The 24,638-nt window shown below is 40.5% G+C and overlaps 1 protein-coding gene across 2 annotated transcripts in view; it reads left to right on the top strand.

Moving 5' to 3' along the window:
- The first annotated feature begins 6,415 nt into the window (after positions 1 to 6,415).
- Positions 6,416 to 24,638, top strand: part of TOX (thymocyte selection associated high mobility group box) — a 304,021-nt gene continuing 285,798 nt past the window's right edge. For both annotated transcript variants that reach the window (XM_024572271.3, XM_045181717.2), the window contains exon 1: positions 6,416 to 6,816. In XM_024572271.3, the coding sequence (XP_024428039.2) occupies positions 6,715 to 6,816 (102 nt within the window). In that variant the 5' untranslated portion in view covers positions 6,416 to 6,714. The remainder of the gene's footprint in view (positions 6,817 to 24,638) is intronic.

Raw genomic sequence — 24,638 nt, forward strand, 5'->3', positions numbered from 1 at the left:
GCACAGGTAACTGGACGAACTTTCATTGGGTGCAGGGATTTTAAGTTTAGTTCCATGTAGAGCCCGCGCTTTCCTGTGGCACTCCATTAGAGATCAGTGGGGAAAATGCTTTCCAAGTGTGACTAGATCTCAATGCTCTAGTGTTTCATCATTTCCTCCTGTCCTGTCTTTGGTGGAGGCGCTCTCTCCTTGTTTAGGAAAGAACTCTTGAGACATGCGATTTGAAGATATTACATTGCTTCTCTGTATTGCCCTCTCTAGACGAGTCCTTTAATCTTTTTTAAAGGTCTTATTTTCCAATCCTTTAATCATCTCTGTGGTAAAAAAAAACAAAGTTCCCATCCCTCTTTGTCTCTCTCTGGACATAGGCACTGACTAGTATAAGTCCTATGAGTTATATTTCTATGTTTTCCACTCAAGTGCTATCTTTCCTGTTTAAATTGAAGTGTTGCTGTTGACTCACCATATCTTCTTTGAAAAACAATAACAAAACATAGCTGTGAACACAGTTCAAAATAAAACACAGAGTGCACAAGTAAACCAGAATTATCTTTTCTTTATTACTCTAGTTCCCTTTTGGGCCCCATTTCTCGGGAAATATCAGCCTTGATTATCCATTTTCACCAAAAAATAGCTTTTACTAAGGCAGGAATATTAACTCTGTAAGCAAAATGACTGGTCCTTTCATCTCAGCATTTCCATGCCTACTCACCTTCCAATTGACTTTTTTTTTTTCCGATTGACTTTTTATAAATATTAGTTTGCATTAAAAAATCCATTTAATTGCATTGGAAAAAAACACTTCACTGCTACACTCCAGGCCGATACCATGTTGCAGCTGCTCCTATTTAAGGGATAATTGTGCCTCACTCTTCCACAAGGAACTAATTCTGATTTTGAAAGGATTTGTCCTCACAGTTTATCCTGATGAGAGAGGACTGGATTATTGCCATGTAAAATAACTGAATAGTCCTATTATCGCTATTATGCCACAAATGTTGGAGATTGTTGAAGATCAAAGTACTGTACCACACTCCATGGCGAGATGAACAGGCATAGCACACTTCCCATATTATGTAAAAAATACTGCATTTTATGAGTCATTTAGTACCATGTGAGGTATCTGTGGACACTATATCATTTCCTTCCAACCTTCCTCATCATTCTGAAATCCTTTATTTTCCGGTTGAGAGACTTACAATCTAGTCATTTCTCCCCAGTCTCCCCAGGAAATAAACTTCAGTGGTCTGTGTTCTCCCATTGCATCATGTTACGTATTGCATATCATTCTATTTTCCATTTAAAGAACTTTAGAAAAATATTGCATAATTCATAACAGTAAATTCTAACTGGTAAATTGAAATAAAAGCTAAACATTTCTCATCAAAACCATTAATGATGTTTTTCGAACCTTTAGAATGTGAAGGACTCAGTGTTGGTTAAGTTCTAAGAAAACAAACATAGCTATACTTTTAAAAATATTTTTATTTATTTATTTTTAGACAGAGGGAAAGAGAGGGAGAGAAACATCAATGCATGGTTGCCTCTTGTTCGCCCCCTACTGGGGACATGGCCCGCAACTCAGGCCTGTGCTCTGACTTGGAATCGAACCAGCGACGCTTTGGTTTGCAGGCCAGCACTCAATCCACTGAGCCACACCAGTCAGGGCCAAACATGGCTATTTCACCCTATGATCATGCAGGAAAGCAAACCTATAAACACATGAATAAGAAGATGCTTTGTGATATAGGGTGGCCCATATGAAGTGTCAAATGAATGGAATTTTTTTAAAAATTAGGCTTTATTCTACAGGAGAGATTGAGGCATCAGCTATTACTGGAAAGCTCATATTCAAGAGGAGGCCTGCAAATGACTGAATATTAATTTAATTATAAAATATGGCATGTTGTGACTTTAGTTTTAATTTTGGCATTTCAAAATAAATCCCTCTGTCAGATGTACAATTCCATAGTCAACATGTAGAGGACTTCTACCCTTCAAGAAAAACTAGCTCAAAAGTCTAGCCAAAACTGTCCCTAAAGAAGTGCCTTTTTTTTTTGGGTAAATAATTTTTATAAGACTCTCATAAATCATGGCAGGATTAAATGTCTAGGGGACATTTCCCCTGAAGTAACACATTCTGTATGGAACTTGGAGGCATTACCATAAGATTTAGGACTTACTACGTAGTACAAAGAGTCAATAAACATAAAATGTGGTCAATGAAAACAATTGCAAATTTGACAACACAACAATTATGAAACTATAATTAAAATGAAGACAAGTAACATTGAGGGAGCAAAATCAAATGCTAAGTGTGGTTTGTAATTACTGGTTAGGGTTTCCAGTGTAATTTGTAAAACCAAATGAGACGGTAAAATTAAATGTAAAAAAATTAGGAGCAGGTCAAGGACATAGACGTCTCATGAATGATTACATCAATACTAGTAAAGAGATATTTTGTTCAAGGACACACACTTTCTGCTAATTAGAGCTTATAAAGTTCCTAGTCAGATGGCCACATTCGAATCTGGACCTGTAGAACAATTCACGTACGTTTGGTCAGAGTAACTCGGTAGATTGCCACATGAAATCTGTAACGGGGCGGATGACAGGGTCCTGGGAGTTGTGACCCTCGATGCCCCCTTGGGAAAGCCAACACAAAATACCCATCCAGCCAGCAAATTTTATTTACTAAAATTTCCTGCTTTTAGTATTCCATTTGCGCCCATCTTATCTTTCTTTTTGGACCAGTGTTACACAATCTTTCCTGAAAGTTAAAACCACTGGAGAGCTTTGAAAATTCCCTGTGCACAGACCCTAACTGTAAAGGAATTAAATCGGAACCTCAGGGGTAGAGCACAGGAATGAGTGTGTTCCAAATCTTCTATGGCGACTCCACCCAGCAGGCAAGGTTGGGAACACTGCTCTGGAAGACTATAAACACATCTAAAGCACAAACTGTTTTAATCTGTCTTTATATGTCAGCATATACATAACACATAGCTCAGCGCTTTGCTCTCCTCATCTGTCTTTGTTAAATAATGTACAAATGAATGAGAGGGTGGGCAAATAAGTGAGTAAAGTTAGGCATGATATAGAGCTGAAAGTCCTAGAAATTGACAAGAAACTACTAGTTTATCTTCCAAGTTAATAAGATTTACTCAGAGGTTTAGCTAATTAACTTTCCCCAAGTTTTTCTTGGTAGTACATCCATTCAGCACATGATAGGCCTTGGGTGGAGCATTACAATGAAAGTGTAGTTTTCAGGTTCCACGGAGATGGCCTTTGTGTTCTACTCTCTGTGAACGGCTGATTGGAGTGAAAGTTGTCTTTTGTTTTCGTTTTTATTAACGCTCACATTTCCATCTGAGTTGGGAAAATCCGAGTCCTCCTTTGTTCTCACACTGCTAGCACACTCACAAAACTTCTGACACCAGATCTGTGGGAGTTTTCTCCACATCAAGCAGTTCTGTGACACCAGCTGGGTGTCTCACAATTTAACTCAATTTTGACACTATTTCCGTGGAAAGAGTATCAGTTGCACAAGACTGCCGGCCCCCTTCAGACACCAATCCCAAGTCTAGGTTGTGACCTATGCTTCTGACCGATTGGCTATAAATCGGTTTCCCAACACCCCTCCTTGGGTTTGATTAATTTGCTAGCATGGTTCACAGAACTCAGGAAAAGAGTTTATATACTGTTTATTAATTTTTTATAAAAGGGTATGATAAAGGATACAGATAAGCATCCATATAAAAGAGATGCTTAGGGCACGATATATAGAAAGGGGCACTGAGCTTCCATACCCTCTCGACCACCATTATTCTAGCACCTCCATGTGTTCGCCGGCCGGGAAGCTCGCTGCCCCTGGCACTTTTGGGGGTTTTATGGACACTTCATTACACAGACATGAGAGATCATGAACTCCATTTTCATCTCCACCCGAATTGACCTTCATGGTCTACTCTGCATGTATGAGTGGTTAGATTTAAGAGCTTTTTAAATCAGCAGCTACATTTCTACCCATCACAGCGTTCCATGCACAAACACATCACTTTGACTCTATGCACTGCACGGGGAAGAAACCAGGCCCTCCGTTAGCCTGAGGAACACACAGGCCCCATGCATTTGGGTTTTCCTTAAGACAGAGAAAAGTGGAAGGATTTGGAACAAAGTGGAGATGTCATTATCTTCCCCCAGGTGTCGAGATGTCGATAATGATATTGCTCCCCTCCCACCCCCAAACCACTTCATCTTCCTGATGTTCACAGGACTCATCAGGAAGGTGGGCAGGGGGTAGAACAATGGGAGAAAAGTGGGGACAACTGTAATTGAAGAACAATAAATTTTTTTTTCAAAAAGCAATTATAGATTCTAAGGGAGTTTTTAAAAAATGAATTTTGAAATGATGTAATACATAGGTAATAAATGCTGGCTTGATGACAGAAATTTAATCTTAAACATATTTAATTTTACCCTAAAAGGGTTTTTCTTTAAATTGTGGAAGGAAATACATATAGGCACATTTTAGCATTTATAGTTGAAATTTTGAACACTGAAACTACAAACCATTTAAATTTTATTATCAAGAACTTTATTAAGGGGAAAAACATAATTTCTATTTCTTACTTTTCTTTTGTGCCGTGAAGGAGCTGTAAATATGGACTTTCTTCTGCATCCAGTGGAGAGGAATTCTTTTTCCTAATTGCTTTCTCTTCCTACACCAAGTTTCACTTTGTCCATCTTGAGACAGAGAGAAAGCTGGATTTTTGCTATTTATAAAAATGATGAAGGGAAGGAAGAAAATCCTGGCTTAAGAGACAAATGATGTAAGAAGTAGAAAGCAATGCTTAACAAAAGGTACCAATAGGAGCCATGTATAGATGTCCAACCATGTTAATTTGATCATTTCTTATACTGTCTTCATAGATTTCCTTCCTGATCTGCTGGCTTGTGACGGATGCTCTCAAATGCAGAGGAAGCAATACAGCTGTGGGAAAGTTGCAGAGCAGTTAGCAATCAACGTGCACTAGAAGGTTGTGCAGGGTGGCAAAATGTTATTGGTGTCCTCCTGGTGCCAGAAACAACTGGAACAGATGAAGTGTTTCCAGGCTTTTTTGCAGGGCCTTAGGCCCTAGTGTGTGGGGCTGCTTCCTCCTGAGAAGGTAAATATTACACACTCCTGCTTGGACTTTCCAACAAGGACAGAGCCCCAGCGATAAATCTGCTGGACAGCGTCCAAGGTACGCTAAACTTTTCCAACCACCTGGGGGCACGAAGTTGTAAGTTTCCGGGTTTAAGAGGTAAGGTGGGAAAACATGATTGGTGATTTCCTCATCCGACTTACCAACCAGAGAAATGGGGAGGCTGATTCGAGGTCATTCGTGCACCTCTAAGAGCATTATTGGGCTTCCCACTATTAAAAGACAAGATGCCAGTAAAGGGCAACTAGCAAGCCCACATGTTTCCCCTCTAGCCTTATCGTGGGTGCTGATAATTGTTCACTCATTTATCCTTCGAGTCCTTAAGGCAACCTTAGCCCTCGCAACCCTCCAGTGGGTCACATATCACTGGGAGGGGAGGGCTGGAGGCAGGAGTGAGCAACAGAAGTGGGGGCGACTTGTACAGACCATCCACACCCTCAAGTCCAATCAGTTCACTGGGACAGCAGTCCATTCAGAGAGCACAGAGGGTTTGCGCTCTCTGCGGGCTCCCTGTCCCCAAGAACAGCGCTGCGAGGGATAGTCACCTTCCCAGGAACTGGGAGTGGGAATGGGGACACGGAGACTGGGTAGGGAACGCCGCGGACTGGGTGTTAGGGGACGCAGAAAAGGGAGTGGGACGTTGGTGCGGAGCGCAGTGGGAGCGGGGTGGGGCCAGGGCGGGCCCGGGGGCGGGGCTGCGGGGCAGGGTGAGTCGCAGCGCCCCCTTGCTGCGCGCTCCCCGTGGTGCCCCGCGGCCGCCGAGGGCTCGGGCTCCGCAACCCCTTTGTGTAACACTCACAGCCTGGAGTAGCGCGGCTCGGGCGCAGCAGAGGCTCCCTGGGGTCCCGCTGCCTCGTCCCAGGCCCAGACGCGCTTTCCTCCTGCTTCACCGCTCCTCCCGCCTCCAGCTCCCGGCAGGAGCTGCAGCATTTGGGCCTCAAGCAGCCCGCGTCCTGCGGTGCGCCCTAACCAGCACGGCCCGGGGCGCTCACCACCCCTCACGCCTTGTCCCCCTTATTTCTCCCTGCCATCCCAGGCCTCCAAGGTGGAAAAAATAAACTAAAAGCAGAGCAACTCAGAGACTCCAATAAAACGCCCAGTACCTAGAGCCCGAGCGCGAGCCCGTGTGCCCGGCGGCTAGGGGCGCGGGAGGCGGGGATGGGGGGGCGGGCGGGGGGACAATGAGCGCATGAAGTTACCTGCCCGGCGGCAGCGGCGGCGGTGGCGGCAGGGCCGGGAGGCGGCGGCGGAGCTGGCTGCGCTCTCGGCGCTGACGGGTGCGCGCCGCGGCTTGGGGGAGAGTTGAGCGCTTTTCCCCCCTCTTTTTTCTTTCTTTTTTTTTTTTTTTCCTCTTCTTCTTAAACAAACCGCAAACGGATGTGAGGGAAGGAAGGTGTTTCTTTTACTCCTGAGTCCAGACACCTCTCTCTGTTCCGTCTAAGCTTGTTTTGCTGCACACTTTTTTTGAAAGAGGAAAAGAAAAGGAGTTGCTTGATGTGAGAGTGAAATGGACGTAAGATTTTATCCACCTCCAGCTCAGCCAGCAGCTGCGCCCGACGCTCCCTGTCTGGGACCTTCTCCCTGCCTGGACCCCTACTATTGCAACAAGGTGAACGCTCTGCTTTTGTTTCCACCGTGTTCTCGCTGCTTGATCCCGGGAGGGGGGCGGCGGCGGCCGGGCCATCTCGGCGGCCCGGCGGGTCGGCGGAGGCCAGTCCCGGGAGCGCTCGGCTCCCAACCCGTTGCAGCCCTGCGTGCGCTTGGGTGGTAAATATTGTGGAGCGGCTCCGGGGGTTTGTCAAACACCGCGATTGTGCGGAAAGTGACACGATTTGCTCGGATTCTTTCCTTCCTGCTGTTCGCGACTAAGGATCCCTGCCTAGGTTTGCCGGGGGGCGTTTAAAAAAAATTAGAAGAAAACCACCGTATACTTTGGGGGTGTGTCTGGTGTCCGGGAACCAAGGCAGAGACTGAGAGAATTCAGTTTATTTTCCAGTTTCCCTTCTCCTTACCGCCCTCCCTCTCACGGGCAGCGGGGGCTCGTGGCACCGCTTCCTTGCTCGGGATTAGTTGCCAGGGGAGCAGCCGGGAGTCGGGGTGCGGGAACCCGGGAGACGCCTCCGCCCCCCGCGGGGAAAATTGCTCCACAACTCTTTTGTTTTCGCAAACCCGTTCTGGTGGTCGAGCCCGGTGTTCGGACTCCAGTCTGCGGGCCTGGGCGCAGCGGGGGAGCCGGGTTTCGGGGTGGGGTGGGGGGACAGCTCCCATTTGGTTGGGGGCCTGCGCGCGGAAATTGCAAGTTTGTTCGGAGCCGGACGAGCGCTTCAAGTTCACGTCCTAAACTCCAGCACTCGGCACGGGGCTGGAGCGGGGTCCCAGGCTGGGCTGCACCCAGAGCCCCTTGACCCCAGGCGCCAAGGCCGCGGGGCACCAGGACAAGGCTGACCCAGCTGGTGGCTTGGGGTGGGGGCGCCCGCCGGAGCTACTGCGGAGCTCCACTCGTCCCAAGGATAGAGCAGTCAGGGGGTGCTTCTGGATGGGGTTATCTCGGGGCTTCTCGAACTTTCATCCCCGAAAAGGAGGATGCATGGGGGCCGGTCTTCTTAGCGCAGCGTTGGGCCAAGGCCATCCCTGCCTTGGGCTTGTTGGACGTGTCTAAGCTGTCCCACCGGGTGGACGTCGGCGAGAACCGGTTCTCTGAAAGGCCGGGCAAGTGGTTTAAATGCCCAGCTCCTGCTTGGTGGAAAACCTGCCTGATACTCAAAGCCCCTGCAAGCAATTCCCTGTTGGCCCCTCAGTGAATTCCGCTGGATAAATCGTTTGGACTCCCTAACATTTGCCCGGTGGCAAATTATCATCAAACAGTTTTTTTTTTTTTTTTTTAACGTGATACAGAACAGAGGCTGCATACTCAGTCCCCGGGTACCCCACCACGCAACCGACCTGTAGCCCCGAGTCTTGGTCATTCGGGACACGCGCGCGCGCGCGCGCGCACACACACACACACACACACACATACACACAGCTGTGAGTTAAGTGAACCACAGATATCGCCCCGTGGAGAAGCTCCTAAATGCTGTGTACACCGCGAGTGCCAATAACAGGGATGAGCTGTGTACCGATACTGTTTCAGCAAGTTTGAAACAAGGGGAATCTGGTCTCGGGCAAGGCAGAATAGCTTTTCATCACATAGGGAGCCCTTTAGCTGGAGGCAAGTTGGAAGGCAAGGGTAACTTTGGCAAAAGAAGTTTGTGTGCTGAAGTTTCATAATTAGCTGGTAACATAGTTCTTTTATTCCAAAATCAGTTTTGCCTTTATAAGCAAGCGTTTTGTGTTTGTAACATTTTACATTGCTTACGGCACTATGACTAATAAAAAAATAATAAAGTAACTGCCCTATCTTGGATAATAAAGATGTATTCCACAGTAGTTACCAAACCAAAAGGCCAGAACCATTTTGACAGTGAAACTGGACACATCTTATTAAATTTATCAGTGATTTTAGGTTCCAAAAAGAGAGTAATGACTTGCATACAAGTTTCAGTTGTAATTCTTGAGGTAGTAGGGTCAAATTTAACTTAAAAACTAAATGCTTTGGAAAATCAAGAATTACTTCAATATATTAAATCATTTCCTAATTAAGTGCTTCAAATAATTTTAGTGAGTTGTGCTGTGAATTGAATAAATTAATTTAGAAAGTCTTCAGAATTTCTTTACCAGCTCACTGAAGTTCCTTTTAAGTCACTTGGTGTATGAGGAGCAAACTGTTCTTTTTAAATGCAAATCAGCCACCCTTTCTATAGACTATTTGCAAGTCTTCTATTTAACTTACCCGGGGAATAATGGATTTTTAAAGATGCAAAGTCATAGGATGTACTTGTCGTAGTGGGAAGAGACTTCATGGGAATGTTTCCTGCAGGACGTTTTCCCTGCCCTTCTCTGGGCAGCAGCCCTGAGCCAGATTGTATTCAATGTCCAGAATAGGTTTTCTAGGCCCCAGAAAGCGCAGGTGCTAGTATTTCCTACTCCACCGTGATTACCATTGGTACAAAATTTCTATCCAGCTCCCCATTTTTAATTGCTTCAAATGTAGTCAGCTAGCTTCATCTGTGCAGTGACTCAATGGATGTGCAGGGATGTGAGGGATGGGCAGAAGTTTGGATGAGATGAAATAAGAAATCTGTCTCTACGTTTAGTAAAAACAAGTTGCAACAGACTTCCTTAAAAGAGACAAGACTGCAATGTAAACCTGGTCTCTTTCAGATGTGCAATGAATACGTAGCTCATTACAAGAAGCAGTCACTTTGTCAGGTTATTTGTTTTTAATAGGGTGATAAGATCATAAATTACTAATTATCTTTATTTTAAATCTGTCAACACGTAAAGTTGGTACCTAAATCCCAGCAGAACTAGTATCTCTGTGTGCTTCAGTATCAGGCAGTTGTAGCTGAAGTTTCTCCAGTCCCATTTTTTCAATGTCAGAAGAGACCCTAATAGAAAAAATGAATATCCTCTTCCTGAAGCTTTTCTAAACTCAAATGTGATGGTTTTACTTTGCTAACACTTTCTAGCACTGCTGCTCTATAGATTGCCAAAATACCACTTACATTTTTCAGTTAATGAACTCTGTAGGAGGAATTTTGTGGAAACAGTTTAACTAGTATTGCACATTACTGTGCAAAACTGACCTCCATTTTCACATAGCCCATTGCAGGAGAAAAGTGAGAACAATGTGAATGATGTTAGTTATGGCAACTGTGTGAGGAATCTCTTATACAAACAGCCAGAACGGATGGCATGTTGCTGTATATAGGTCAGCCTTTGAAATGCAGTGCAGCTCACAGACTGGACAGAAGCATGTAGGCTGGAAGTCACAGTCTTTACCTCTTGCAACTTAAAGCATGTTAATGTCACACATTGAGAAGTGGGTACCACAGTGGTGTTTCATCTGATTAAGACCATTTTAAGTAACATTGTATCCCTTAATTGAACTGAATGTTACAAAAAGAAACTGTATTATAGGAGCTCACAATGGGAGTTCAGTAGTAAAATAACAGCCCCATTTTTTGTTCTAGTTGAGGATGTCAGAGCATCAGTTTAAATATATACCTACGGAGTAATAACAGTTCCTTTCAGTTTCTTAGTGCAGTGTCATTTCTGAAGATTGTTTTCACTGATTTTATGCTAAATTGGGACAAAGAAATGGCACTTTTTCATTTTTACAATGATGCGATGTGTTCAGTTATTGCTCAGCATCTGCCCACATAAGGAGTAGTAATACAATTATGTTATGACATGGCTAATGACAGGGATGCTGACCTCTGCCAGCAGTGGGAGAGGAAATAATGGTCTTTACTGTTCTCAGTGGTTGCTTTTGTAGAATCAGGTCCTGAATCTGTCTTTGGTTGATTTAGACGCAGGGAGGTCCAAAACACAAACCCACGCTTAAGACTAGCTATATATAAAGAATAATGGGCATTTGGTATATTGGGCTTTCGTCGTTGAAATGAGGAGGGGCTGTGTGTAATCTTTTCATATAAACATCGGAGGAAGGACTTATTTGTGATGAACTCTGCATTAAAATGTCAGGGCTAACATTAGACATCTGATAACTTTTGAGAAAAACAAGATTCATTACCCTCTCTGCAAAATCTCCTTTGAGCTTATTTTTCCATTTAGAGTATTATGTAATGTACTTTCATATGGCAAAACTCATCATATATAAAAGACAGGGTTTATAAGCACATTAGGATGGAGTCATTATTTCTAGTTTAATTAGTAAATGTAAGAAAATGGACAAGAATGGGAGGAGGAGAAAGAAGGGGAGGGTTATAAGCAATTTAGTGCATCATGCTTGATTAGTTTCCTATCCACCTTCACAACTTCTAGGACTTTAGGAAATTCGTAGTTGATACTTTGGACATCATTAGTATAATTAAAACTCCCTTGGGAGTTCTATTAGCTGGCATCTTTCATAAGTTTTTAGGTCTTTAAATATGTTTTAAGTGAATTTATAGGCAAGAAAGAGCATAAACTAAGCAATCATAGGGTTCTGGCCTCTGAATCAGATATCATGCAAAAACCTCAAATGTAGCTAGCTATCTTGGCTTTGTGGTATATATTTAGTGTCACAAATTTCAGTTATAAGTAATTATGGAAAAGTGAGAATGATGAGCTTTGGGGAGATCTAATGTTATTTAACATGATTTCATATTCTTTCAGTTTATTATATGTTTTAAAAGTTACTGAATGATAATATTAAGGAGCATATTGATACTTTGCTTAGCTAGAAAAACTAAATTGATATTTAAATATTATTTAATTGACTGCTTAGTATAGAATTTTTAAAATAATGTGATTGCAAAAGGACTTAAGAACAGAGGAAAGAAGTAAGGCACTTGAAACTAGAAGAAGAAGAAGGGAAAGTTCCAAGTTTAACAGTGCCTGTTTGGGAACCAAAACCGAGTATCAAATTTTGGTTTTGGTGTGTGGGACTATTTCTTGTCATCATACTTTTTTTTTTTTTGAAATGGGCTCAATTCAAGAAAGGGATAACTTAGAGAACTGGAGTGGGGCACTGTATTTAGCTGTGAAAAAGATTTTTTTTCTAGTGCTTTCCAACATTTGGTTAGGATACTAGAAAGCTGAAAAGACCTTGGGGATATTTTCCAACTACTGGTGAGCCTTCCTGTCCTGACTGATGCCTGCTCTCAGCAGCGGGCCTGTCCACAGTGCCTCTGGCCCTCTCTCCTTTTCTCTTGCCCAAACACCCCCATCCCTGGAACAATGCACCCCCCTGCTGTTCTCCTCCACAATCTTCATTTGTGCTCTCTACTCTGAACTTCCTCCCTGTCCTCAGGTCCTTGACTCCCCTTGTGTTTATCTTGGCTGCCATACTCCCTTTTCTGCTCATCAATTGTTACCATGACCACGTGGACAACTCCATTCTTCCTCCTGTACCTGACCTTAGTTTTGGTTAACACAAGTGGGATCTGCCAGTTCTCAGGCCCATATCCACCTTTCAACATCCTGAATTAAGCTGTTCTCCTTGTCCCCAGTTCCCCCATCTGAGTGAGTGACCTAGGGTCATACAGTAACAGACCAAGAAAACAGATATGATGCTGCGGGGAAAAATAACTATGGCGGGTATTTCTAATCTCTTACAATTTGCCCACATTTTATACACAGTGTAGGGAGAACTTGGAAACAGTTCCTTGAACATCCCTTCTCAGTGAGAAATCTTTATTTAGACACTAAAATGGTATGGAAGTGAGACTGGGATCACCTTATGTTTAGCTGGCATGCAGTAAGTTAGGTGAGTTACAATTACAGCAACCATTAGTAAGGGTTGGCCTACTTCCGTGTTCTCATCAGAATATGCGGAGACAACTAAAATGGGAATAGTGGACACGCAGAACTTATTTAACTGATGAAATTTAGATACAGATTAGCCTACATTTTAGCTCTCTGAATGTGAATTCAAGGGTTCTGGAAGACATAAAGTAGGATATTTATCTTATGTCCCAATAAAAATGAAATATAATTATCATGACTTGATTAAATGTTATCAATTACATTTTAAAATGTTATTGTCTAAGATAAAACTTATATTGTATACAGTCAAATCCAAGGATCCAAAATGTGTACCTTAAGGAGAAAACAAGATTGTAATAAGCCATACTTACTAAATACTGTAGCCACAAGAGTCGTAACTATATTTCTTGCTTACAAGAAGCTTCCATGTTCTTCTGTGTAGAAGAACTATCGGTCTTGCCTGCAAGAAGCATTCTATCTGGATGTTTGAAGTCCGCCTTATTTCAATTGAATTCAAGCAAAATTTCAATGTGGGAATATTTACTTTTACCGACTTTAAAGATAATTTCTTTCCTCTCATGCACTTCCCCTTTGGTGTTATTGATCCATTTTCACTGGATCTTTTTCTTTGAAGGTGTACTTTTCGGAGTCAGATATCTGTGGTCTCTGCTGGTTGATAGGACCAGCAGTACACAGTGAATTGTATCACATGGACTGCCCGGTAGGAAAACTGCAATGCCAAGATGATGCAGCGAACATCTGCCCTAATGAATTTAGCATTTTGTTTGTTTGTTTTAAGCCATACATGCCAAGTTTCATCCTGAAGAGCCATTTCTTATTACAAACAGTTGAGTTGTGAGCTGCTTAGAAATGTGGTTAATAATGGAAGTACAACAGGCTGTTAATTATAGCAGTTCCTCCATAATACTTTGAGACATGGCATTCCCATTAACCTGAATGAGTTTTTCCTGGTTAGAACGTGTTTGTCCCTGTAGCTTTACTTTGAAAATGGGAACGTTATATTGCTCCGTACTTGGATGTCGGTGGTACAACAGAAAAGACCAGAGGAAGGATAACGCCAGAAAGAACCCCCTGCTCTTTCATGCCAGGACATACCAATGTTCTCCCAGGCCTCTTCAAGCAAGTTTGCCTTCCTTGGTTACAAATTTTAAAGTCCACTTTTGAAAACTATCTTTAGATTTCCATTTTACTCATGAAAAATTATCACTGACATATATTTATAATAGTAAAATCATGAAAACAATGTCACTAATAATGCTTTTCTGTTAGTCCATTTTTCGCTTTGGATTTTTAAGTGGTTCTGCTTTAGCCAAGTATTTGTTGTTTCTCATTCCTGAATGGTATGTTTTTATGAAACTGTCTTGAAAGGATGCCTAATTAAACTAAGGCTATGGTTGGTTGATAAGAAGGTTTACTAGTGGCCAAGAAAATATGAAGTATATTGAGATACTATGTAGACTCATAATATATACGTATCTGACCCACAGTACTGGCAATGTCGGCTTCTGCATAAAATGCCTTTAGATTAAGTCTTTAAGATCCTATCTGGGAGTAACCTAGCCAGAGAAATAGGGTGTGTGTGTGTGTGTGTGTATGTGTAAGTGTGTGTTTTGATGTGTTTCTCATGGTCCCGGATATATTTCTAGCCATAAATACATGAGAATTGACCATAAATGCAGAACCTATCAATGTGTACAAGAATAATAAAGGAAGTCATGGTGGGAATTGGCTAGTAGGAATGCCTCATTAGCACTCATTTTGAGAAATTTAGCCATGCTTCACAGGCGAAGATGCTGTTCACCATAGTGGGGCTTTAATCGGGCATATTATTACCTAGTAAAGAAGACTAAAGAGCTAGATCTTTCTGAGGAAAACCATAGGCCTTTCTTAAGAAAGGACTTCTTTTTGTTGAAGATTTGAGGTAAAAACTCAGGGCTGTTAGAGCTGTGTTGACTTACTCCCAAGGCAACATAAATAGACCTGTGAAAAGATATGATTCCCTCCCCTTCTGTAGAAGCCTTTGTTGTATGTCTGGTAAAAGTTCTGACCCTAAAAGCTTAATCCATCTGTGTCCCATCCTGCCCACTAGAGAAAATTATTTATATGTGAATCAAGAAGCCTTATGAGAATTAAGGAGTTGACAGAGGTAGGTTATGTTGAAACTCTGTGGTGAAAGACATTCAAAAATTCAAATAATGGTAGACCTTAGAAAAATACTATATTCTCAGCTCATTTCTTCTATTTTTGCCACCCTAGTAGAATAAATGTGTTTTCCGAAGATGTAGACTAGTGATTCTTTCAGCAAGGGATAACCTTTCTAGAAGGTCAGAGGTGAACTTGGGAAAAAGGGGTGTGTGTGGGTACAGTCTGTAATCTCCCTCCCCCAGATATCGATAAACGCCCCCCTTAGGGGGTCTGTTTTTCTCTCTCTATGTTGAGAGCCAGTGCACCTAATGAGAGATGCTGCTGCTGGGAGCTGTTGCCTGTTTTGCACTGGAAGAAGGTACCGTGAAAGTTGAAAATAACTGCTACAGAGGGAAATGCCCCCTTGTAGTTCCTGACCTCAGGGAAGCACACTTGCCCCTCTGTCCCTTCCTCTGACATAGGGGTCAGAGATGTGACACACAACGTGCAAGATTAATTAACAAATGAGCCAACTGGGTCTGAAAGATAGTCCAATTACACTGAAAGCATATCTGTGTACCACCTGATTTCCTTAAGTCTTTTAACTCAATTAAATGGCTAATTTAAAAAAATGATGGGTAAAGTGTGATATGCATTGGCATCTTTGTACCATTGTAAAACCCAGTTCTTTTCTGTGCCAATATTCCTGAGCCTAAAAAATGCCACTAACAATTGTACAAAGAGAAATGTTAATAATAAAGAGGCAGGATAACCTTTCAACAAAAAAAGTATATTTTATTGTTTGACAGATGCAGTCATGAACATTAATCATAGAAACCTGCAGATAGTAGAAGCTTAATATCAAAGCTAATGATTTATTTTATGTTAATGACTTTCTGCCAGGGCATAAAAGACTCTTCATAATGGACTCTCTGTGCTGTGTTCAGTTACTAAGGCTAATGGGATAATCTTTTCTCTCCCCAAATTAAGCTTTTTTTGAAATAAATTATGCTGTTATTTTTCAAGGTAACTCTCAAAAATTTACTGCAAAACTAATCTTTTAAGAACCGCTTAGGAAATAAAGAGGAAGAACAATTCCAAAGCAGCTTTTCTAGTTCATGAACAGTTTTATTTAATTAGAAAAAGTTTGCATGTATGCTAATATCCCTGAACTTGTAATGCCAAACAATTTTAAAGTCAGCCTTCAGTGATAGAGTCTGCCTTTAAAATTCAGCTCCTGTGAGTATGACCCACCACAGAACATGTTTTCGTCGATTACCAGACAATAATGAGCTGAATGGTAGTAAAACACCGGGTTGTTCACTGGGAAGTTTTAAAAATCGTGTTTACAATTAGTTATAACCAACATTATATTTCAATAAGAGATAATTTGCCTACTAAAGTTCACATAATGTTCTAATCTCATCTAATGGTTAATAAAGACCTCCTCCCTCACTCCCTTGATGGCTATAAAAGGCTATTATACAGGGTTGGGCAAAAGTAGGTTTACAGTTCTAGTTGTTCACAGGGAAAATAGTACAAGAATTAATCAATAATAATCCAAGGACACACTGTGTTTTGCCTACTGACAACTGTGAACCTACTTTTCCCCACCCTGTAGTCATGGCAGCCGTTCAGGTGCAGCTGCTGTGTGTTAATCTTGCATCCTTGTCCCGCTAATAAACAAACACACCGAAGGTCAGCCCCCCTCGGAACCTGCACCACCTATGTTCTTTCCAAAATATTTGGTCACACGTTCAATGCATATCTGTTCATTTCCCTTAGCCTCAGAGTCAGTTACTGCCACTCCAAGCTGCTTGTGTGATAAAGATTTTGTTACCTAAGCTAGGTCATAGAGGAGAGGAATATATATTTAAACTAATTTTCTCCCATGCACACGTTTCTATTTCCACACTCATTGACTAAATCAGTGTAGGGTTGTGATAGCCAGAAACCCCTTTATAATTGAGTAGATGTATTCCAAACTGAGAATGTTTTCAGATTTCACATGTTATTTGAGGAGATGTTTGGAAGAAACACAACTTTTCGATAACCAGAATCATTCAAAGGAAACAGAACAAATTGGGAAATGAGAAGGGATATTTAAAATCCAAACAGACAGGACTTGGTGTTAGTTTATAAACCTGATACAGTAGTGAAATATTGTTTGCTTAATTGTTCTTTAGGCATGGGAAAGCAATAATAGCAAAAGCTCCTTTAAGCCATAGTTTCTGCACACAAAGAACATATTCATGTGGGATTTCCATTTTGCCACAAAATTGTGCAAATCAATATGCCAGCACTTACCTGCCTTAAAAGTAAGTGGACAACAATGTATAGGCATCGTGGTAGTGTAGTTCTCCTGACACCCTTGCTTAGTGTTTCAGGTAATTCTTGCTTTTGTGTGCTCAGAGAGAAGCCAAAATGTTAAGTGAACAAGGCCTCATTTTCTCATCTTGTGTTATTGTCTCCTATTTTCTGTGACTTATTTTGATAACCCTGTGTGTGTGTGTCTTCTTCCTTATGATTTAAGAACCTTACATGCTTTAAGAGAAGGGAAAGAAAGGAAACTCAACTGTTTCCATCATCAGTAGAAATGCAAAAGGCAAACCAGTGGGCGGAGCTTCTATTTGTGCTGCACATAACATACAATGGTACATTTGTCATGCTTTAAATATATAATGCCTACAATAAAATATGTACAGGCGCAGTTGTGATCTATGAAGTCCCTGGCTCCAGTGCCATTGTTTGTAGTCTCTACGGTTGTCATACATTGTTCTTTGCACATCATACCCGTACAGCAGAATTTGACACAATTTCTAGCTTTCAGCCCTGCACCATTTTCATTGCACAATATACATGAGTTTGACAGGGTGTGTTGAGGAAAACTCTGGCAAGCAATTGATATTTTGAAGTGGCAAGCGTTTCAGCAGCTGCCTGCTTGTGAAAAAGGAATGATAAGATATACTGTATTGTTAGTTTCAGGGAAAGCATTAAGGTTTAAGCTCTGTAAAAATGTACACATTATTCGTCAGTGGTGAAGCAAGTCTTTTATGTTTTTCAGAGCTTAGCTCCTGGCTGATGTGAACTAGCATGACATTGGTCAGTAAATGAATAGGAGTACTTTGAATTTGAACTGCTGCCAATTTTGCACCAACAAAGGAACTGACAAAAGAAAGATTTTATGTGAAATGCAAAGCACACACAATGTCTTGGGGGTGGGGAAAAGGAAGAAGAGAAAGAGAGAAACCCACACAGAATATTCTTCCACCCCTACTTGCAAGGATACCAAATAGTTAAAATACATTCATTTTTCATGGCTCATCAGCTACAACCTAAGCTGTTTTATCTAATGTCCTTTAAAAACCTGTTGTATACAATAGGCTTTTAGAAGATGTTCATATGGAATTTAGAGTGTTTTTCTAAATATCACACTGTGCCCTGAAGGCCTGTTGGCAGAATATCAGAGTTGCCCACTGCTGGAGTCCCCAGCTCTCTCTCTATCTGGTAGTGGGAAATTGTAGTTTAATCAGTTATGGCACTTTCAGTGTGTAACGTTCATTAGCAAGGCAATTTGTCATGACTGCTAATGGTCAGGATGCATCTGCTCTCTCAGTTACAGAGCACGATAAGGAAGAAGACGAATATTTCAATATCTGATAGTATTAACTTGTTTCAAATTTGTAATCCAAGGTTAGTTGCTCAAAACAGACACAGCAGCAGATTAACAAGCATCCTATATTCAATTTTACTGCGCCCTGTTTTTATGGATTTATGACTTTAAAGCACACTAATGTGCTATTATGAAGGGCACAGTCTTTGATTAGATGTTCAACAGAAACTAAGTTATGAGCAGAGCCTTCTAAGTTACCAAGCCTTCTGGGTTCATCTGGAAAGAATTTATGTGCATAATATTTTCTATAGAGCTCCATAAATTGGAAGGCTTGATATATGCAGTATTTCTGACATGCTAAATATTCTTTTTTTCTTCTTTATACTTTTTTATTGACTTTATTGAGGTGAAATTGGTTAATAAAATTATATAGTTTTCAGGTGTACAATTCTATAATACATCGACTATATATTGTAAATATTCTTCTTATGATTAAAAAAAGTCACTTTCCCATTGCTTTATAAACTGGTCAGTCACTTTTCAACTGAGATTAGAGTCTGACCCATTTTAAAAGTTTTATAATCCTAGTGAAAAACTTCAGAATGAATTAGAAACATCACATTTCTGCCCAGTGAACTGCTTTATAAGATCATTGTTCATTGTTCTCAACGGGAAAAGTTAAAAAGATTCCCCCAGTTGAGAAGGCTAGGATTTTTTTATATATCTCATATTTTCTAGATATTACATCACACGGATTGCCATACAAAATCTTTCTGACACATTTTCATTTTTAATGAAAGGCCCTAAAATTCAGAGCATAATGATTTCTTAGAAACTGAACCTAATCTTGGTAAAAAAAAAAATTATTCTTGCTAGAAACAAAAGCTGTTACTGTTTAAGTTCCTGTTGAGCGGTTAGTTGGTACGCTTGGCTGAATGTTGTCAAAAAGGCTTTCCTCATGATTGACAACCCGGCAGGAATGTGAATGGAGATTTTAATTGCGTATCATGTGTGCATATCAGAGTGAGTGAATTCATGACTCTGCTTAGCTCCATATCTCTACTGGTCAGCCGTGCCAAAAAATGCGCTTCTATGTGCAATTTTTCCAAAAAGAGAAAGGTGTGTGTGTACTGAAGTCACTCGTTATTCATTTCTGGAGTGAAACACTTGTGTTCCCTTAGTCTCGGAGTTTGAAAGTGGTACAAAAATCCATTTTGAGATTTCTTTCTTTAACTCTTTGCGCTTATACTTGGATGATGTAAATTCTTTTCAGTTACCAGTTGGGAAAAGTCTGCCAGAACATATTTTTCTTATGGCACTTGTTATATGAAGAGTGTTTGTCTTTCTTTCTTTCTTCCCCCCCCTCTAAAGAGGACTTTGAAAAGAAAGAAAAAAAATGTGAGCTAGCGGAAAAATGTACTGATGTCAATTGCCTTTCTATAACTTGAAATCTTTAGAAAAGGTCTGGGGGGGTGTGGATGGAGAAGAAAGGATATATTTCTGAGAGGTGGCAGGTTCACAAAATGGTCTCTAAATTTTGGTTAAAAATTATATCTGAATTTTGGTTAAAATACAGTGTTTGTTGTAAAATGACATTACTAAATATATGAATGTTCCTTTCTTGGAAAAATAACTCCTCTGCTGAAAACTTAGAGGTCAGAGATCAATTTCTGCTATCACTTCTTTGCCAAGAAGCAATGGTGGTGATACACCATTTACCTTATTGAGATATCCAAACCCAATCCATGTGAGATTTTCAGAGTGGGGCAAACTTACTCTGTTAGGTAACTTGGGCTGCAATAACCCCCAAGCTGGTCAGGAACTTATTAATGGAAAAGAAAAAAAACATGATGAATATGCTATGCATAATTTTTCATTTGATACGGTGTGAAAATTTGAAACTTGGGTAGTGAATTTAGCATATATCTATTTTCTGGGGTCATTTTGAATAGGTGAGAAAAAGATTAGTGCCAGGGTCATTTTAAATATAACCATAGTAATGAGTAGGATGATGTTGAAAAGATGGTGACTTTATAGCCTGAGGATATCCCACGGGACGTGACTTTGTTCTAGGCTCTAATATGTTATCTCAACACATTTTGGAACATATCAAATTGCAGGCTGATGATTCAGCCCTTAATATAGTATGCAGTTCAGGGTGATTGCTATATGAAGGTGCTACTGTACCTTTAAAATGCTAAAGAAGAAAAATCTATTTTATTTTAAAAATTTAACTTTATGTATGAGGTGACATTTTTCTAACGTTATGGAAGACTATTTTGTACTTTATACTGAGAGCTCAGGCAAGGAAAAATCTATTTACAAAATGAAAAAACCTGCTCAGCTGAATGCATTTCACTTTTAAAGATGATATTCTGGTAATGAACTTTATCAAGCAGAGAACATTTCAGTAAAAGTATTAAAGTAGTTCCTATTTCGGTTGCTTCACTTAAGGCTGTGTCACTGTTTCCATTATAACTTCTTATTTTCAGGTAGCTCTAATGCAGTCCCCATACAAATATTTGCACAGGGATGAAATGAGAATATTTTAGCTTAGAAATAGGGTTTTTTTATTTGGCATGCACTTCTAAAGGGGCTTTGGGCTTTGTTAATAAGGCACATTTAATTCATCTTTAGAAATTGAAAAGCATTTACTGAACACCAACTGTGTGCAAAGCCCTATGCTAAGTGTTAAAGGGGGAGGGGTGCCTGGAGAGGCACAGAGATGAGTAAACTGTGGACCCTGCATCCACATGGCTAATCAAGAGAGGAATACAAATCACCATAACACAGCTGTAGTATAACTGATGCGATATGAAGTCTATGGTCAGCGTGCTTTGGGGAACAGGAGAAGTAATGAATTGAATGAGGAAATCCCGAGTTGCTTCCTGGAGGAAACGGCACTTCAGTTAGCCTTAAAACATAGGCAACAGTTATGGGGAAAGTTCTGGTTTTTAAATTATCTTTTAGACTTTCTACTTCTTTTCAAAATCACTTGAGGAAACTTAAAGTGAGAAGCAACACAAGACTAATATTATTAGTATTAACACAGAATGTTATAGCCAGGAAACAGCGATGCACATTTCTTAGCTTAGGTATTATCACTATAGTTTAACATTACCTTTGGCCCTCTCTTTCTCAGAGTCAGGGCAAAATAGAAACACATTGGGCGACAAAATTTGATATCTGAGAGACATATGAACACTAATTATTCACGAATAAAAAGTTTCTCTCTAAGTAAGAGACTGCAAAAGACAAACCGAGGAAAAGTGTGGAGGTGAGACATCAAGAGCTATCTGAGCAGAAATCTGATGTGTCTGGGCTGAGACTGAGCTATCTGTCGTGAGAAATGGGACAAAATGAAGGAAGAGGGGCTCACTGGACTAGGAACAGGAGAGAACCAGGAACAGTTCAGGAACAAGCGGAATGAAAGCATCAGGCCGGTGTTGTAGGAAGGTAGTTGTTGTGGTTACAGAGAATGGGTTGGGAGAAGCTGGGTGAAATTCAAGTTGTTTACAGTAAGTGGGCTAATGTTCTACCCTAATAGGAACGTACCAGCAAAGACTCCTAGGGGGAATTACATGATGATAAAGTGAATGATTGGGTATGTATCTGTTTTTTGATGACTTTTCAAATTATAGATCAATGATAAGCATCTAGGTTTTATGCTCCAGCCAAAAGGTTGAGTTATATAAAAATTTAGCTTCTTAAAGCACACTAGACTGTTGCTATCTGAAAATTCTTTTTTTTAACTAAGCCCAGTCATTAACAATCAATATTAATGCTTTGTGTCCAGTCTTAGAAGTACACATGCTGAGTTACCTTTCAAAATTGCTAGTAATCTCTTTCTGAAATTTCATGTTCAGTGATAAATATACATAATATTATCAGTAAATTTGGGAAGCCTATTCAAGTGTCCAAACACATTCAGAAATGTCTATCATCAGGTTTGAAGGTATCTCACAATCTTCAAATATCCTCATAACAAAGTCCTCCCATTTTTCTACGGAAGTGTGGTAATGAATTTCTACCACAAGGAGCCCAAAAGTGCTTCTGGAACCTACATAGGTCTTGGAGGGCCAATGTTGCATCTTTATGAAATATGTGGATTTTATCTTATGTTCCATTACACATCATGTGTTTTAATATAAACATTATGCTTTCAACCACCTACACCTGAGGCCACTCCATGTTCATGGTATTCTAGAGTTCTACTACCCTGGCACATTACTCCAATCCTAGGGGCATGAATCTGGGAAGCATGAAGTAACATAAAGGCCTTTTCTCTTGATTATTAAGAAATAGACCAGATGCCTTGTGTAAGTTTATTTTGTTAGGACATCTCTCCCACGGAGAATGGAACAATTTGTTCATTCTTATTTTTCCCCTGACGTTCACTAATTCTCTATTTTTGATAACAAAGTACTTGATCGTAGTCTGAAATGGAAGACTCTACAGCTACAGCTTAGTAATTGCTGATGCCACAGGCCTGGTAACATTATGCTTAAAGGAAGAAAATGCTGAAGAGGGAAGAAGTCAAGTATCCAACGTGTAGATGAAAGAGAAAAATCTCATAGTACCATCAAAACCTGATGATGTTCTGTGATGGAAGAAGGTAGTCAAGAGTGGGGTCATATTGGTAGATATTAGTATACAACCTAGCCTGACAAGAATTTAGACAATCCCAGAAAAGGAAAGGATCGTGAAGAATTACAGTGATGGTTGGAGGTGGGGTGGGGACAGGTATAGGACAGGGCACCACCTATAACATAACAATTGGCTCAAGCTTGGGTAACTCCCTCCCACTTTTCTTCCATCTCTCTCTTTCTCCTTTCCTTCCATCACAGCAGGCATAATTTGTAAGATGACTGACATTATTTTCAAGATGTTTTTACACTTATTTTCTTAGATGACCTTTACTAGTTCTCTCCTACCTACATCCTCACCTGCCTGCAGTGGGCTTCTGCTTCTGGGCAGCCATTTCCTCCTGTGTCTCCATCATCACGAGTCCACACAATTCAGTGGACTGAGCTTTTCTTGCAAAACAGTAGCTCAGTTGATGCAAGACGAGATGGATAGATTTTGGGTGTGTGTATGCAGGAGTTCCTAACAAATACCAATCTACTTGATACCTATAACATGCCATCAAATCAGGTTGGTTTGGTTTTCCTTTATTTCATTTAAGCCTTTAGCTGTTTTTGAAATAAATTATTTGTTAACAGGCATGTATAAATAATGGATATTTCTTTTAATGACAAAATTACAAGTTTTCTTCTAGAAACTGCACTTAGGCAGATGAACATTTCAGATTTTTTCCTTTACCCAAATCAAGGAGCTTTCCCTACGTACAAGACCTTTTGAAGTTTCATCCGAAAGAGCAGATCAGGGGAATAAACATTGTACATGTCTGCAGTTTACATACATTTACTCACAAGGTCTCGTAAAGTGGAACAAAAGAAGAATGAAAAAGAGAAGCAGGTTTTTTACATTTGATTCTGTAGCCCATTTCTCCCTGCGTTTTGAGGCCCATGCCAAAGAGGTTTATAGACTCTGCTCCCAGCAGCCTGACATTTGCACATCTTGGTTAATTTATTCATTAAATATTTTGAACGATTACTATGCGCCAGAAACTGTGCTAAGTGGTAGGGATCAAAAAAGAAAACAAAAAGGTGTGCATTTACAGGGGTGAGAATCTTAGATGTGACGTGAATAATCCTGTTCGTAGAAGATAGAGGGTCCTCACTCAGATGGACAACTTCAATATTTGACTTAAATACTGTTTACATGAAGCTCTAAATATCCCTGTGTTCATTCGTGCATTTACCTTCTCTGCTCCTTTTCCTTTTTTAGATGATATAGTGAGAGTAGAAGCAGCTTGTCTTGCCCTTTCTCAGGTCTTGGTATGAGAGCAACTGATAGCCTGTGGGCTACGGTGACTTGGTAACTTAAGCCAATAGTGATTGTTTATGGAGGAGCCAAAGGGATGAATTTTTTAAAATTGAAATTCTAATCGTGCACACATGTAAATCTTTGGAAATTTGAACAAAGCATTTATTTCAAATAAAGAATGAAGTTTATCCTTAATTTTTAAAACCGCTTTCACGGACTGAAAGCAGTTGCTTAACATTCAATATCATTTTTCTACTTGATGTTGCTCGTAAGTTCAGGATATTTTTTAAATGGTAAGATGATCAATGTTCATTTTGTTCAGGTTCATCATAGTGGTTTTCCAAGGTAAACACCACTGTGCATTTTAAAATTATTTTTTTTCTGACAAGCGCTGCACATTCTGGGACACAGTCATTGCTGAAATTGCTTCAAAATAATTCTGTGAATCTCCTATTTTCTTACCATCTCAT

This window comes from Desmodus rotundus, chromosome 8 (assembly GCF_022682495.2).
Source record: "Desmodus rotundus isolate HL8 chromosome 8, HLdesRot8A.1, whole genome shotgun sequence".
In the NCBI taxonomy this organism is placed as follows: domain Eukaryota; kingdom Metazoa; phylum Chordata; class Mammalia; order Chiroptera; family Phyllostomidae; genus Desmodus; species Desmodus rotundus.